The sequence below is a fragment of the Camarhynchus parvulus genome, unplaced genomic scaffold (assembly GCF_901933205.1).
Source record: "Camarhynchus parvulus unplaced genomic scaffold, STF_HiC, whole genome shotgun sequence".
NCBI classification, from domain to species: domain Eukaryota; kingdom Metazoa; phylum Chordata; class Aves; order Passeriformes; family Thraupidae; genus Camarhynchus; species Camarhynchus parvulus.
This window is the reverse complement of record NW_022148165.1, coordinates 1-14941: the sequence shown is the minus strand read 5'-3', so window position 1 is coordinate 14941 and position 14941 is coordinate 1. Positions and strand designations below refer to the sequence as shown.

General features: G+C 50.5%; 1 protein-coding gene across 1 annotated transcript in view; it reads left to right on the top strand.

The window, feature by feature from the left end:
• The window catches only part of LOC115916128 (hormone-sensitive lipase-like), a gene marked incomplete at its 5' end in the record, with an annotated part of 28365 nt that extends 23936 nt beyond the window's left edge, over positions 1 to 4429 (top strand). The window contains 2 exons of the mRNA XM_030969827.1: positions 2647 to 2994; positions 4418 to 4429. Of these exons, the coding sequence (XP_030825687.1) occupies positions 2647 to 2994; positions 4418 to 4429 (360 nt within the window). The remainder of the gene's footprint in view (positions 1 to 2646; positions 2995 to 4417) is intronic.
• Between the last annotated feature and the right edge of the window lie 10512 nt (positions 4430 to 14941).

The window sequence follows — 14941 nt, the reverse complement described above, 5'->3', positions numbered from 1 at the left end:
TGCCTCCAAAAAATTCCACAAAATTCTCCCAAAAATTCCCCAAAATTTCCCTCAAAATGCCTCAAAAAATTCCACAAAATTCTCCCAAAAATTCCCCAAAATTTCCCTCAAAATGCCTCGAAAAATTCCACAAAATTCTCCCAAAAATTCCCTCAAAGTGCCTCAAAAAATTCCACAAAATTCTCCCAAAAATTCCCTCAAAATGCCTCAAAAAATTCCAAAAAGTTCTGCCAAAATTTCCCTCAAAATTGCCTCAAAAAATTCTCCCAAAAATTGCCCAAAATTCCCCCAAAAATTTCCCTCAAAATGCCTCCAAAAATTCCACAAAATTCCCAAATCCCCAAAATTTCCCTCAAAATGCCTCGAAAAATTCCACAAAATTCGCCAAAAATTCCCCAAAAAATTTTCCAATAAATCCCCAAAATTGCCTCAAAATTTGCAGAACAATCCCCCCAAAATTCCCTCAAAATTCCCAAAAAATTCCTCTAAAATTTCCACAAAAGCCAAAAACAAATCCTCCCAAAAATTCCCCAAAAATTCTCCCAAAATTCCCCAAAAATTCCCCCAAATTTCCCTCAAAATGCCTCAAAAAATTCCACAAAATTCTCCCAAAAATTCCCCAAAATTTCCCTCAAAATGCCTCAAAAAATTCCACAAAATTCTCCCAAAAATTCCCTCAAAATGCCTCAAAAAATTCCACAAAATTCTCCCAAAATTTCCCTCAAAATTGCCTCAAAAAATTCTCCCAAAAATTGCCCAAAAATTCCCCAAAATTTCCTCAAAATGCCTCAAAAAATTCCACAAAATTCTCCCAAAAATTCCCTCAAAATGCCTCAAAAAATTCCACAAAATTCTGCCAAAATTTCCCTCAAAATGCCTCAAAAAATTCCACAAAATTCTCCCAAAAATTCCCTCAAAATGCCTCAAAAATTCCACAAAATTCCGCCAAAAATTCCCCAAAATTTCCCTCAAAATGCCTCAAAAAATTCCACAAAATTCTCCCAAAAATTCCCCAAAAAATTTTCCAAAAAATCCCCAAAATTGCCTCAAAATTTGCAGAACAATCCCCCCAAAATTCCCTCAAAATTCCCAAAAAATTCCTCTAAAATTTCCACAAAAGCCAAAAACAAATCCTCCCAAAATTCCCCAAAAATTCTCCCAAAAATTCCCCAAAAATTCCCCCAAATTTCCCTCAAAATGCCTCAAAAAATTCCACAAAATTCTCCCAAAAATTCCCCCAAATTTCCCTCAAAATGCCTCAAAAAATTCCACAAAATTCTCCCAAAAATTCCCCAAAATTTCCCTCAAAATTCCTCAAAAATTCCACAAAATTCTCCCAAAAATTCCCTCAAAATGCCTCAAAAATTCCACAAAATTCTCCCAAAAATTCCCCAAAATTTCCCTCAAAATGCCTCCAAAAATTCCCCACAAAATCTCCCAAAAATTCCCCCAAAATTTCCCTCAAAATGCCTCGAAAAATTCCACAAAATTCTCCCAAAAATTCCCTCAAAGTGCCTCAAAAAATTCCACAAAATTCTCCCAAAAATTCCCTCAAAATGCCTCAAAAAATTCCAAAAATTCTGCCAAAATTTCCCTCAAAATTGCCTCAAAAAATTCTCCCAAAAATTGCCCAAAAATTCCCCAAAATTTCCCTCAAAATGCCTCAAAAATTCCACAAAATTCCGCCAAAAATTCCCCAAAATTTCCCTCAAAATGCCTCGAAAAATTCCACAAAATTCCCCCAAAAATTCCCCAAAAATTTTCCAATAAATCCCCAAAATTGCCTCAAAATTTGCAGAACAATCCCCCAAAATTCCCTCAAAATTCCCAAAAAATTCCTCTAAAATTTCCACAAAAGCCAAAAACAAATCCTCCCAAAAATTCCCCAAAAATTCTCCCAAAAATTCCCCCAAAAATTCCCCAAAATTTCCCTCAAAATGCCTCAAAAATTCCACAAAATTCTCCCAAAAATTCCCCCAAATTTCCCTCAAAATGCCTCAAAAAATTCCACAAAATTCTCCCAAAAATTCCCTCAAAATGCCTCAAAAAATTCCACAAAATTCTGCCAAAATTTCCCTCAAAATTGCCTCAAAAAATTCTCCCAAAAATTCCCCCAAAAATTCCCCAAAATTTTCCCTCAAAATGCCTCGAAAATTTCCCCAAAATTCTCCCAAAAATTCCCCAAAATTTCCCTCAAAATGCCTCGAAAAATTCCCCAAAATTCTCCCAAAAATTCCCCAAAATTTCCCTCAAAGTGCCTCAAAAAATTCCACAAAATTCTCCCAAAAATTCCCTCAAAATTCCTCAAAAAATTCCCCAAAATTCTCCCAAAAATTCCCCAAAATTTCCCTCAAAATTCCTCAAAAAATTCCCCAAAATTCTCCCAAAAATTCCCCAAAATTTCCCTCAAAATTCCTCAAAAAATTCCCCAAAATTCCCTCAAAATGCCTCCAAAAAATTCCACAAAAATCCGCCAAAAATTCCCCCAAATTTCCCCAAAACTTCCCTCAAAATTCCTCAAAAAATTCCCCAAAATCCTCCCGAAAAATCCCCAAAATTCCTCCCCAAAATCCCCCAAATTCCCTCAAAATCCCCCCCCAAAAAACAATCCCCGCACTGTTTGCCGGCGTTGTGTTTTCCCTGCAGGCGTGCGCGCTGGACCCGATGCTGGACGATTCGGTGGCGCTGGCGCGGCGGCTGCGGGCGCTGGGCCGCGCGGTGACGCTGCGGGTGCTGCCGGGGGTCCCGCACGGCTTCCTGAGCCTGGCGCCGCTGAGCCCCGAGTGCCGCCGCGCCGGGGCGCTCTGCTCCCAAATCCTGCGCGAGGTCCTCGAGCCCCCTCCCCAAATCCTGCCCAGGCTCAGCCTGGCCGGCTTCGGGGGGTCCCGGAGGGAAAGTTTGGCATTGGCAGCGGGAAATTTGGGAGGTTTGGGGGGTTCCAGGAGGGAAAGTTTGGTGGGTTTTGGGGCTGGGGGCTCCAGGAGGGAAAGTTTGGTGAGTTTTGGGGCTGGGGGCTCCAATTTGGGGGTCCCCGGAGGTTCCAGGAGGGAAAGTTTGGTGGGTTTTGGGGCTGGGGGCTCCAGGAGGGAAAGTTTGGGGTTTGTGGGTTCAAATTTGGGGGTCCCGGGAGGGTCCAGAAGGGAAAGTTCGGTTTTAGGGGCTTCAAATTTTGGGGCTGGGGTCTCCAGGAGGGAAAGTTTGGCGAATTTTGGGGCTGGGGGTTCAAATTTGGGGGTCCCGGGGGGGTCCAGAAGGGAAAGTTTGGCCAATTTTGGGGCTGGGGGCTTCAGGAGGGAAAGTTTGGGGGGATTTGGGGGGTCCAGGAGGGAAAGTTTGGCCAATTTTGGGGCTGGGGTCTCCAGGAGGGAAAGTTTGGGGTTCGGGGGCTCCAATTTGGGGGTTTTGGGGGGTCCCAGGAGGGAAAGTTTGGTGAATTTTGGGGCTGGGGGCTCCAGGAGAGAAAATTTGGGGTCTGGGTTCTCCAGGAGGGAAAATTTGGGGGTTTTGGGGGGGTCCAGGAGGGAAAATTTGGGGTCTGGGGTCTCAAATTTGGGGTCTGGGGTCTCAAATTTGGGGTCTGGGGGTTCCAAGATGGAAAATTTGGGGGTCCCAAAAAATGAAAATTTGGGGACCCCCAGAGACCAAAATTTGGGGGATTTTGGGGGGTCCCAGAACCAAAGTTTGGGGGATTTTGAGGGGTCTCCACCTCAAAATTTGGGGGATTTTGAGGGGTCTCAAACCCCGAATTTAGGGACCCCAAGATCCCAAAATCTGGGGGATTTTCGGGGGTCCCAGACCCCGGATTTGGGGGATTTTGGGGGGTCTGGGACCCCGGATTTGGGGACCCCCAGAGCCCCAAATTTGGGGGATTTTGGGGCCCCCAGAGCCCCAAATTTGGGGGTCCCCTCCCCCCCCCGTTCCCCTCCCCCGCCCCCCAGCGGGGTTGGCTCCTAATTAAGCGTTAATTAGCGACTTTATTTAGCTGGAATTAAGTCCAATCCCTCTAATTAGCATATTTAATTAAGGCCCCTCCTCCTCATTAGCGGGTTTTCCCTTAATTAACCCCCGAAATTTCCATATTAATGGATTTAATTAAGGTTCCTTCACTAATTAATGGCTTTAATTATGGCTCCTCCACTAATTAACCCACCCTAATTAAGTCCCCTCCCTAATTAACCCATCGTAATTAAGCCCCATCCCTAATTAGCCCATCCTAATTAAGCCCCCTCCCCTAATTAACGGCGCTAATTAAACCCCCTCCCCTAATTAATACCTTTAATTAAACCCCCTCCCCTAATTGATGGTTCTTATTAAGGTTCGTCCATTAAGTAATTGTTCTAATTAAGTCTACTCCCCTAATTAGCATATTTAGTTAAGCCCCCTCCTCCTAATTAGCGGCTTCTCCCTTGATTAACAGCCCCCAAATTAAGCCTCGTTTCAATATTGATGGATTTAATTAAGGCGTCGCCACTAATTAACACCTTTAATTAAGGCTCCTCCCTGGATTAATGGCTCTAATTAAGCCCCCTCCCTAATTAACCCACCCTAATTAAGTCCCCTCCCCTAGTTAATGGTTCTAATTAAACCCCCTGCCCTAATCAATGACTCTAATTAAGCCCCCTCCTCAATTAACCCACCCTAATTAAGCCCCCTCCACTAATTAAACCGCTCCCCTAATTAATCCCCTCCCCCAATCACCCCCCTAATTAACCCCCTCCACTAATTAACCCCTCCGATCCCCCTCCCCTAATTAACCCCCTCCCCTAATTAACCGCGCCCTAATTAACCCCAAAGAACGACGCGGGGTGGGGGAGGGGCAGCAGCGTTTATTGAGGGTGGGGGAGGGGAAGGAGCCGGAACCCCCCCCAATAATTAATAAAGATTTAATTAATAAATGAATTAATGAAGTGATTGGGGTGGTTTTTTGGCGTCAAAATTCCCCAAATTTGCCTCAAATTTTTCTCACAAAATTTCTGAAAAATTCCCCAAAATTCCTCAAAAATTATCCCAAAATTTCACCAAAAATTCCCCCAAATTTCATCAAAATTCCACTGAAATTTCCCCAAAAATTCCCCCAAAATTTCTGTAAAATTCTCCCCAAAAATTCCCCAAAATTCAAAAAAAAACCTCTAAAAAAATCCCCCCAGAAATCCTGAAAATATTCCCGAAAATTCCCCCAAAAATCTTGAAAAAATCGAAAAAAATTTCCCCAAAAAAGAAATGAAATTCAGTTAAAAAAAAATCAGAATAAAATTCTCCAAAAACCCCGAAAACTTTTCCAAAAAAATCCCCCAAAAATTCCCCCAAAATCCTGAGAAAAATCCTAAAAAAATCAGCAGAAAGTCCCCAAAAAACGTGAAAAAAAAGTCCCAAAAATCCGGAAAAAAATCGATTAAAAATTCTTAAAAAAAATCCTGAGAAATAATCCCGAAAAAATTCACAAAATATCCCGAAAAATCCCCCCAAAAAAATCCGGAAAAAAATTCCTAGAAAATCCTGTAAAAGGTGCCGTAAAACGCGACTGTCGTAAAACCGTCGTAAAGCGCGACTGTCGTAAGAGGTGCCGTAAAGCGAGACTGACGTAAAACTGTCGTAAAGTGCGACTGTTGCAAAACTGCCGTAAAGCGCAACTGTCGTGAAAGGTGGCGTAAAGGAAGAATGTCGTGAAAGGTGGCGTAAAGCACGACTGCCGTAAAGTGCGACTGTCGTAAACCGTACCGTACACACGACTGTCGGAAAAGGTGTCGTAAAGCGCGACCGTAGTAAAAATTGTTGTAAAGCGTGACTGCTGTAAAAGGTGCCGTAAAGCGCGATTGTTGTACAGCGTGACTGTCGTAAAAGGTGCCGTAAAGCGCGACTGCCGTAAAACGAGACTGCCGTACAGCGCAACAGTTGTAAAAGGCACCGTAAAGCGCGACTGTGTCGAAACTGCCGTAAAGCGTGACTGTTGTGAAAGGTGGCGTAAAGGAAGAATGTCGTAAAGCGCGACTGTCGTAAAGCTCGGCTGTCGTAAAAGGCGCCGTAAAGCGCAACTGTGTCAAAGCTGCTGTAAAGCGCAACTGTCGTGAAAGGTGCCATAAAGTGCGACTGTCGTAAACTGTATTGTACACGCGACTGTCGGAAAAGGTGTCGTAAAGCGCGACTGTAGTAAACATTGTCGTAAAGCGTGACTGCTGGAAAAGGTGCCGTAAAGCGCGACTGTGTCAAAGCTGCCATAAAGCGCGACTGTCGTAAGTGGTACCGTACGCGTGACTGTCGGAAAAGGTGTCGTAAAGCGCGACTGTAGTAAACATCGTTGTAAAGCGCAACTGCCGTAAAAGGCGCCGTAAAGTGCGACTGTGTCAAAAGTGCCGTAAAGCGCGAGTGTCGTGAAAGGCGGCGTAAAGGAAGACTGTCGTAAAGCGCGAGTGTAGTAAAAACTGTCGTAAAGCGTGACTGCCGTAAAAGGTGCCGCAAAGTGCGATTGTCGTACAGCGCAACTGACGTAAAAGGTGCCATAAAGTGTGATTGTCGTAAAATTTTCGCGAAGAGCGACTGCCGTAAAGCGCGACTGTCGTAAAACTATCGTAAAGCGAGACTGCCGTACAGCGCAACTGTCGTGAAAGGTGCCGTAAAGCGCGACTGTGTCAAAGCTGCTTAAAGCGCGACTGGCGTAAAGGTGCCGTAAAGCGCGACTGTCGTAAAATTTTCGCAAAGCACAACTGCCGTAAAGCACGACTGGCATAAAACTATCGTAAAGCGAGACTGCCGTACAGCGCAACAGTTGTAAAAGGCGCCGTAAAGCGCGACTGTGTCGAAACTGCCATAAAGCGCGACTGTCGTGCAAGGTGGCGTAGAGGAAGAATGTCGTAAAAGACACCGTAAAGCGCGACTGTCGTAAGCGGTACCGTACGCGTGACTGTCGGAAAAGGTGTCGTAAAGCGAGACTGTCGTAAAACGCGACCGTAGTAAAAATTGTCGTAAAGCATGACTGCCGTAAAAGGCGATTGTCGTAAAACTTTCGCAAAGTGTGACTGCCGTAAAGCGCAACTGTCGTAAAAGGCGCCGTAAAGCGCTACTGTGTCAAAGCTGCCGTAAAGCACGACTGTCGTGAAAGGTGGCGTAAAGCACGACTGTCGTAAGTGGTACCGTACGCGTGACTGTCGGAAAAGGTGTCGTAAAGCGAGACTGTTGTAAAGCGCGACTGTAGTAAACATCGTTGTAAAGCGTCACTGCCGTAAAAGGTGCCGTAAAGTGCAATTGTCGTAAAGCGCGACTGTCGTAAAACTTCCGCAAAGCGCAACTGCCGTAAAGCATGACTGTTGTAAAACTGTCGTAAAGCGCGACTGGCATAAAACTGTTGTAAAGCGAGACTGCCGTACAGCGCGACTGTCATGAAAGGTGGCGTAAGGGAAGAATGTCATAAAAGGCGCTGTGAAGTGCGACTGTCGTAAAGCGCGACTGTCGTAAAAGGCGCCATAAAGCGCGACTGTCGTAAAAGGTGTCGTAAAGCGCAACTGTCATGAAAGGTGCCGTAAAGCGCGACTGTCATGAAAGGTGCTGTAAAGCGCGACTGTGTCAAAGCTGCCGTAAAGCGCAACTGTCGTGAAAGGTGCCGTAAAGCGCGACTGTCGTAAAACGCGACTCTCATAAGAGGTGCCGCAAAGCGCGACTGTCGCAAAAGGCGCCTGTCCCGGGTTGGCTCTATGATGCTTTTATCCCCAAATCGTCTCATTGGTTTGTGCTGAATAATAATAATGAGTTTTGCACCTTTCAGACTTGTTGCAGAGAGTGAAAGGGGGGAGAGAAGAATCGCACAGTTCTTTTTTTTTCTTCGCTCAGACATTGCACGTACTCCCCCGCATTCCTGCTCCAGGACTGTGTTGTCTGCGGACAGACAGACGGCAGGACAGAGAGCTCTCCTTTTGCTTTTGGTTAGTTTTAGCTGGCTGAGGCAGAGTCCCTGGACTGTGGTTTTTTTTTCTTTTCCTTTTCTTTGGACTTCTTGGAACCTGCTCTGGACTGAACACCCAGGGAAGCACCGGCAGCTGCACCTGTGGCCACCGGGCCGGGCCGGGCCTGGCCTGCGACAATTCCAGCACCAGAAGGACTGATAAGAGACTGAGTGAGCTGGGCTGCAACCGGGGGGGTTTTCTCAGTTGGTCATCTCTTTTAGAGCGGCAAGGGGTTTTATTGTTTAATATTGTTAGGTTCTATTGTTTAATAAACAGCTTTTTTCCACTTTTCTCCAAGGAGGTATTTTCTCCTGGACTGGTGTTGGGGGCAGGGGCCGATTGAATTTATGTTCCTACCAGAGCCCCTCTGGGGACTCTCTCTGCCAAAATTCCGCTCTAAACCAAGACACGCCATAAAGTGCGACCGCCGTCAATCGCGACCGCCGCAAAAGGTGCCAGAAATTGCGACTGCCGTAAAGCGCGACTGTCATAAGAGGTGTCATAAAGCGGGATTGTCTTAAAAGGCGCCGTAAAGCGCGACTGTCGCAATACTGCCGCGGAGCACGGCTGTCGTAAAAGGCGGTGTAAAGCGCGGCTGCCGTAACAGGGGTGCCGTAAAGCGCAGCTGCCGTACACGCGGGCGCCCCTGGGCGCGCGGCTGTCACCGAGCTCTCTAACGGACCCTCCCCCGGGCCCCGCCCCCCGCCGCCGGGCCCCGCCCACCCCCGCCCTCAGCGCCCCCTGGCGTTCGAGCGCTCGCAGCGCACCCCGAGCTGCCCACGGGCCCCGCGGCCGGGCAGACGCCCACGGCCAACCCCATCCCTGCCGCCGTTCCGGAGCAACCCCCCGCTCCCGGCACAGCACCGGGGCGCCCCAGCCCCCCCAGCCACCCCGCGCCGGCGTCGGGATCATCTCCCGCCGCCGCCGCCGCCCGTGGTCGTTTTCAGCTCCTGCAGCCGCCGCTGCATGGCGGGCCGAGCCGCGCCTTCTCCACCGCGGCCCCCCGCTTCAGAGCTGCTGGATGGCGCGGCTCCCGTCCCGCCGTTCCCTTCCACGGACGCAGCCCCGTTCCCGTTCCCGCAGCTCCGCAGCCTCCCGCGCTCCCCGGCTCGCCCGCCGCCATCATGGCGCCCACACGCTGCCCTAGCGACGCAACCACGCATGCGCGGTTGCTACAACCCGCCGCAGCAGCGATATCACTCCGCGCCTCAGCCAAGCGCAGCGCGCTGCCAGCTTTAGCCGCGCGCATGCGCAGTTCTCTCTCCACGGCCCCGCCGCCACCCTGCGCTGCTTTGGCCGCAGCTTTGCTGCGGCTCGGTCCCGGTTCCGAGCCGCTGCGTGCCGCTGTGCAGCCCGGTCCCGGTTCCGAGCTGCTGCGATCCCTGTGCCCTGTCACGCCGTTTCCGCCACCACGGGGACTGTACACGGCAAGCACAGGAGGCGAATACTGCAACGCCTTGAATGTATCCTTCCGCGTCTCTGCCGGAGCTTGAGGAGATCCGGGTACGGCCGAATCACCGAGAGATCCCTCCGCAGCGTGAGACGCTGGGCAACCGATACGTGATATCCCTCCGCGTTCCCGCCTTCCACACTCTTAGCACGGAGCGGGACTACTTTGTGTCGCGATTCTCCCTCACGGTCACATCCGCGCACACAAACCGCGCGGCGAGGAGGGGTAGGCTGGAATGTGACAGCTGCTTTAATAAATACAGGACAGACAGAGAATTATTTTGCCCCTGCAAATTCCAACCCTCTGATCCCCAACACAAGAGGACCCGGAGCCTGAGGGGCCGCCGATCCTGAGGGGAAAGGGAAAAAAACCCGAGGAATTTTTGGGGTTTTTGGGGGATCTCTGGATTTTATTTGGGATTTCAGGACTTTTTTAGGGGTTCTTTGGGGATTTTTGAGGGTTTTTTCTTGCTCTAAATCCCGATTTTTCTCAGAACCTGAGGGAATCCCGAACCTGAGGGAAAGGCGAAAAACCACGAGGAATTTTTGGGATTTCTGGTTTTTTGGGGGGATTTCTGGATTTTATTTGGCATTTCAGAACTTTTTTGGGGGTTTTTTCTCCTTAAATTCCCAATTTTCCCCTGAACCTGAGGGAATCTCGAGCCTGAGGGGAAAGGCGGGAAAACCTGAGGGGACCCTGAGCCTGAGGGGAAAGGGAAAAACCACGAGGAATTTTTGGGATTTCTGTTTTTTTTGGGTTTTTTGGGGGGGATTTCTGGATTTTATTTGGCATTTCAGAACTTTTTTGGGAGTTTCTTCTCCTTAAATTCCCAATTTTTCCCCGAACCTGAGGGAATCTCGAGCCTGAGGAGAAAGGCGGCAAAACCTGAGGGGACCCCGAGCCTGAGGGGAGGCGGAGCCTGAGGGGAAAGGGAAAAACCCCGAGGAATTTTTGGATTTTTTTTGGTTTTTCGGGGATCTCCGGGTTTTATTTGGGATGTCAGGACTTTTTTAGGGGTTCTTTGGGGATTTTTGAGGGTTTTTTCTGGCTCTAAATCCCGATTTTTCTCCGAACCTGAGGGGATCCCGAGCCTGAGGGGAAAGGCGGGAAAACCTGAGGGGACCCCAAGCCTGAGGGGAAAGGGAAAAATACTGAGGAGTTTTTGGGGGGGATTTCAGGACTTTTTTTGCTTTTTTTTTAAATTTTATTTTTTTCAAAGCGTTAATCCTTTGTTAACGTGGCTCCTTTTTCGGGCTTATTTTGCCCAGAAAAAGGTACCCGGACTGTCCGTAACTCTTTGTATTTGTTGTCTCATATTGTACTAATTCAAACTGTCCAAATTATTATCACTCCAATTGTGTTGCTATTTTTATAACCGTTTTATTACTATTAAACGTTTAAAAATTTTGAAAACGAGCGATTGGCGTTTTTCACGTGGGCTGAACTGGAAAAGCCACTTAAGAGCACTGGGATGAACTGGGATGGGCACTGGGAGGGACTGGGCTGAACTGGGAGGGACTGGAAAAGGCACTGGGATGAACTGAACTGGGCTGAACTGGGATGAACTGGGATGGGCACTGGGAGGGACTGGGCTGAACTGGGCTGAACTGGGAGGGACTGGAAAAGGCACTGGGCTGAACTGGGCTGAACTGGGAGGCCCTACAGGGGGAACTGGGAGGGAACTGGGCTGAACTGGAAAAGCCACTTAAGAGCACTGGGTTGAACTGGGATGGGCAGTGGGAGGGACTGGGATGAACTGGGATGGACTGGGAGGAACTGGGGGCACTGGGAGGGACTGGGATGAACTGGGAGGGACTGGAAAAGGAACTGGGCTGAACTGGGAGGCCCTACAGGGGGAACTGGGAGGGACTGGGCTGAACTGGGAGGGACTGGGCTGAACTGGAAAAGCCACTTCAGAGCACTGGGTTGAACTGGGATGGGCACTGGGAGGGACTGGGATGAACTGGGATGGACTGGGAGGAACTGGGGGCACTGGGAGGAACTGGGAGGAACTGGGAGGGACTGGGATGTACTGGGAGGGACTGGGCTGAACTGGGATGAACTGGGAGGGACTGGGGGCACTGGGAGAGAACTGGGATTTAACTGGGAGGGGAGCTGGGCTGGGCACTGGGCTGAACTGGTTTGAACTGGTCTGAACTGGGATTTAAAGGCCGCGGCTCCTTCCTCCCCCTCCTCCTCCTCCCGATGGAGCGGCTGCTGCCGCTGCTGCTGCTGGCCACTGGTTTGTACTGGTTTATACTGGTTTGGGCTGGGGGGCACTGGGAAGGAGCTGGGAGCAAACTGGGAGCAAACTGGGAGCTACTGGTTTGTACTGGGAGGAACTGGGGGGCACTGGGAGGCTGCTGCTGGCCACTGGTTTGTACTGGTTTGTACTGGTTTGTACTGGTTTGGGCTGGGGGGGGGCTGGGAATGAACTGGGAGCAAACTGGGGGGCACTGGGAGCTACTGGTTTGGACTGGTGTGTACTGGTTTATACTGGTTTGGACTGGGGGCACTGGGCGGCACTGGGAGCTGCTGGTTTGTACTGGTTTGAACTGGTTTGAACTGGGGGGCACTGGGAGGGACTGGGGTGAACTGGGAGCAAACTGGGGGAGGGTACTGGGAGCTGCTGGTTTGTACTGGGAGGGACTGGGAGGGGGCTGCTGGCCACTGGTTTGTACTGGTTTGTACTGGTTTGGGCTGGGGGGCACTGGGAGGCTGCTGGCCACTGGTTTGTACTGGTTTATACTGGTTTGGACTGGGGAGCACTGGGTATGAACTGGCAGTGAACTGGTTTATACTGGTTTGCACTGGGGGCACTGGTTTTCTACTGGTTTGTACTGGTTTGTACTGGTTTATACTGAGGGGCACTGGGAGGGACTGGGAATGAACTGGGAGCACTGGGAGTGAACTGGGATGAACTGGGAGCACTGGGAGTGAACTGGGAGTAAACTGGGAGTGAACTGGGAGTGAACTGGGAGCACTGGGAGTGAACTGGGATGAACTGGGAGCACTGGGAGTAAACTGGGAATGAACTGGGAGCACTGGGAGTGAACTGGGATGAACTGGGAGCACTGGGAGTAAACTGGGAATGAACTGGGAGCACTGGGAGGACACTGGGCCATACTGGGATGGAGCCAGGGGTGAACTGGGGACACTGGGAGGGAACTGGGAGGGAACTGGGAGGGACTGGGATGAGTGGGAGGCAATTGACTGGGTGAACTGGTTTGTACTGGGAGGGTGAACTGGGGCCACTGGGAGGGACTGGGAGGGAACTGGGATGGACTGGGATGAACTGGGATTGAACTGGGAGGGCACTGGGGTGAACTGGGAGGAAGTGGGAGTGACTGGGATGAACTGGGAGGAACTGGGAAGGAGTGGGTGGGAAGTGAGAGGTCACTGGGAGCACTGGGAGGGAACTGGGATGGACTGGGATTGAACTGGGAGGGCACTGGGGTGAACTGGGAGGGACTGGGATGAACTGGGATTGAACTGGGATGAACTGGGATGGACTGGGAGGGAACTGGGTGGAATTGGGAGGAACTGGGATTGAACTGGGGTGAACTGGGAGGAACTGGGATGGACTGGGATGAACTGGGATGGATTGGGATTGAACTGGGATGGACTGGGATGAACTGGGATGAACTGGGATTGAACTGGGATTGGACTGGGATGAACTGGGATGGACTGGGAGGGACTGGAATTTAACTGGGAGGGCACTGGGGTGAACTGGGAGGGACTGGGATAGGCTGGGATGGACTGGGATGAACTGGGAGACCACCAGTCCAAACTGGTCCGTACTGGTTTCTCCTGCTCCAGACTGGTTTCTATTGCTTTTAACTGGTTTTTACCAGTTTTAACTGGTCCATACTGGTTTATACTGGTCCTTACTGGTTTATACTGGTTCATACTGGTCTGCAGCGGCCATGGGGGCTGATGAGAACTGGGGAGGCACTTTGGGGATACTGGGAGGAACTGGGATGAACTGGTGTGAAGTGGGAGGGACTGGGAGGGAACTGGGCTGAACTGGGAGACCGCCAGTCCAAACTGGCCCATACTGGTTCTAACTGGTCCGTACTGGTTCTAACTGGTCTGTACTGGTTCTAACTGGCCCATACTGGTTCTAACTGGTCCGTGCTGGTTCTAACTGGTCCGTGCTGGTTCTAACTGGTCTGTACTGGTTCTAACTGGCCCATACTGGTTCTAACTGGTCCGTACTGGTTCTAACTGGTCCATACTGATTCTAACTGGCCCGTACTGGTTCTAACTGGCCCATACTGGTTCTGACTGGTCCGTACTGGTTCTGACTGGTCCATACTGGTTCTAACTGGTCCGTACTGGTTCTAACTGGTCCGTATGGGTTCTGACTGGTCTGTACTGGTTCTAACTGGTCTGTACGGGTTCTAACTGGTCCGTACGGGTTCTAACTGGTCCGTACTGGTTCTAACTGGTCTGTACTGGTTCTAACTGGTCCGTATGGGTTCTAACTGGTCCATACTGGTTCTAACTGGCCCATACTGGTTCTAACTGGTCCGTACTGGTTCTAACTGGTCCGTACTGGTTCTAACTGGTCCGTACTGGTTCTAACTGGTTGTACTGGTCTAACTGGCGGTACGGGTCTAACGGGTACGGGTTAACCGTCGTGGGCGGGGCCAGGTGCGAGCGGCGGCGCCACCCGTACCAGGTGCTGCTGCTGCAGCCGGGGGGCGCCATCCACTGCGGGGGGGTCCTGATCGGCCGCAACTGGGTCCTGACCGCCGCCCACTGCCACAGCGACAGGTGAGACACACCTGGGCACACCTGGGGACACCTGGGATACACCTGGGCACATTTCAGACACACCTGGGCACACCTGGGATACACCTGGGCACAGCTGGGATACACGTGGGCACACCTGGGGACACCTGGGATACACCTGGGCACATTTCAGATACACCTGGGCACATCTGGGGCACACCTGAGGGGGATGAAAACACACCTGGGCACACACCTGGGCACACATGGGATACACCTGGGCACATTTCAGATACACCTGGGCACACCTGGGCACACCTGGGATATACCTGAGGGGGATGGAAACACACCTGGGCACCCACCTGGGGACAGCTGGGCACAGCTGGGCACAGCTGGGCAGACAGCTGGGCACACCTGAGAGCGATAAAACCACACCTGGGCACACCTGAGGGGGATAAAAACACACCTGGGCACACCTGGGATACACCTGAGGGGGATGGAAACACACCTGGGCACACACCTAGGGACACCCGGGATACACCTGGGCACACCTGGGTACAGCTGGGCACACCTGAGGTACACCTGAGAGGGATAAAACCACTGGCACTCACCTTTACCTGTCCAGCCTGCTGTGGGTCCTGCTGGGCAAGCACAGCCTGAAGGGACCTCACCTGTCCCTCACTTGTCCCCTTATAGACCCCCATTTACCTGCCCCAGGTGAGCTCACCTGTCCCCCACCTGTCCCATTATAAACCCCATTTACCTGTCCCCAGGTGAGCTCACCTGTCCCTCACTTGTCCCCTTATAGACCCCCATTTACCTG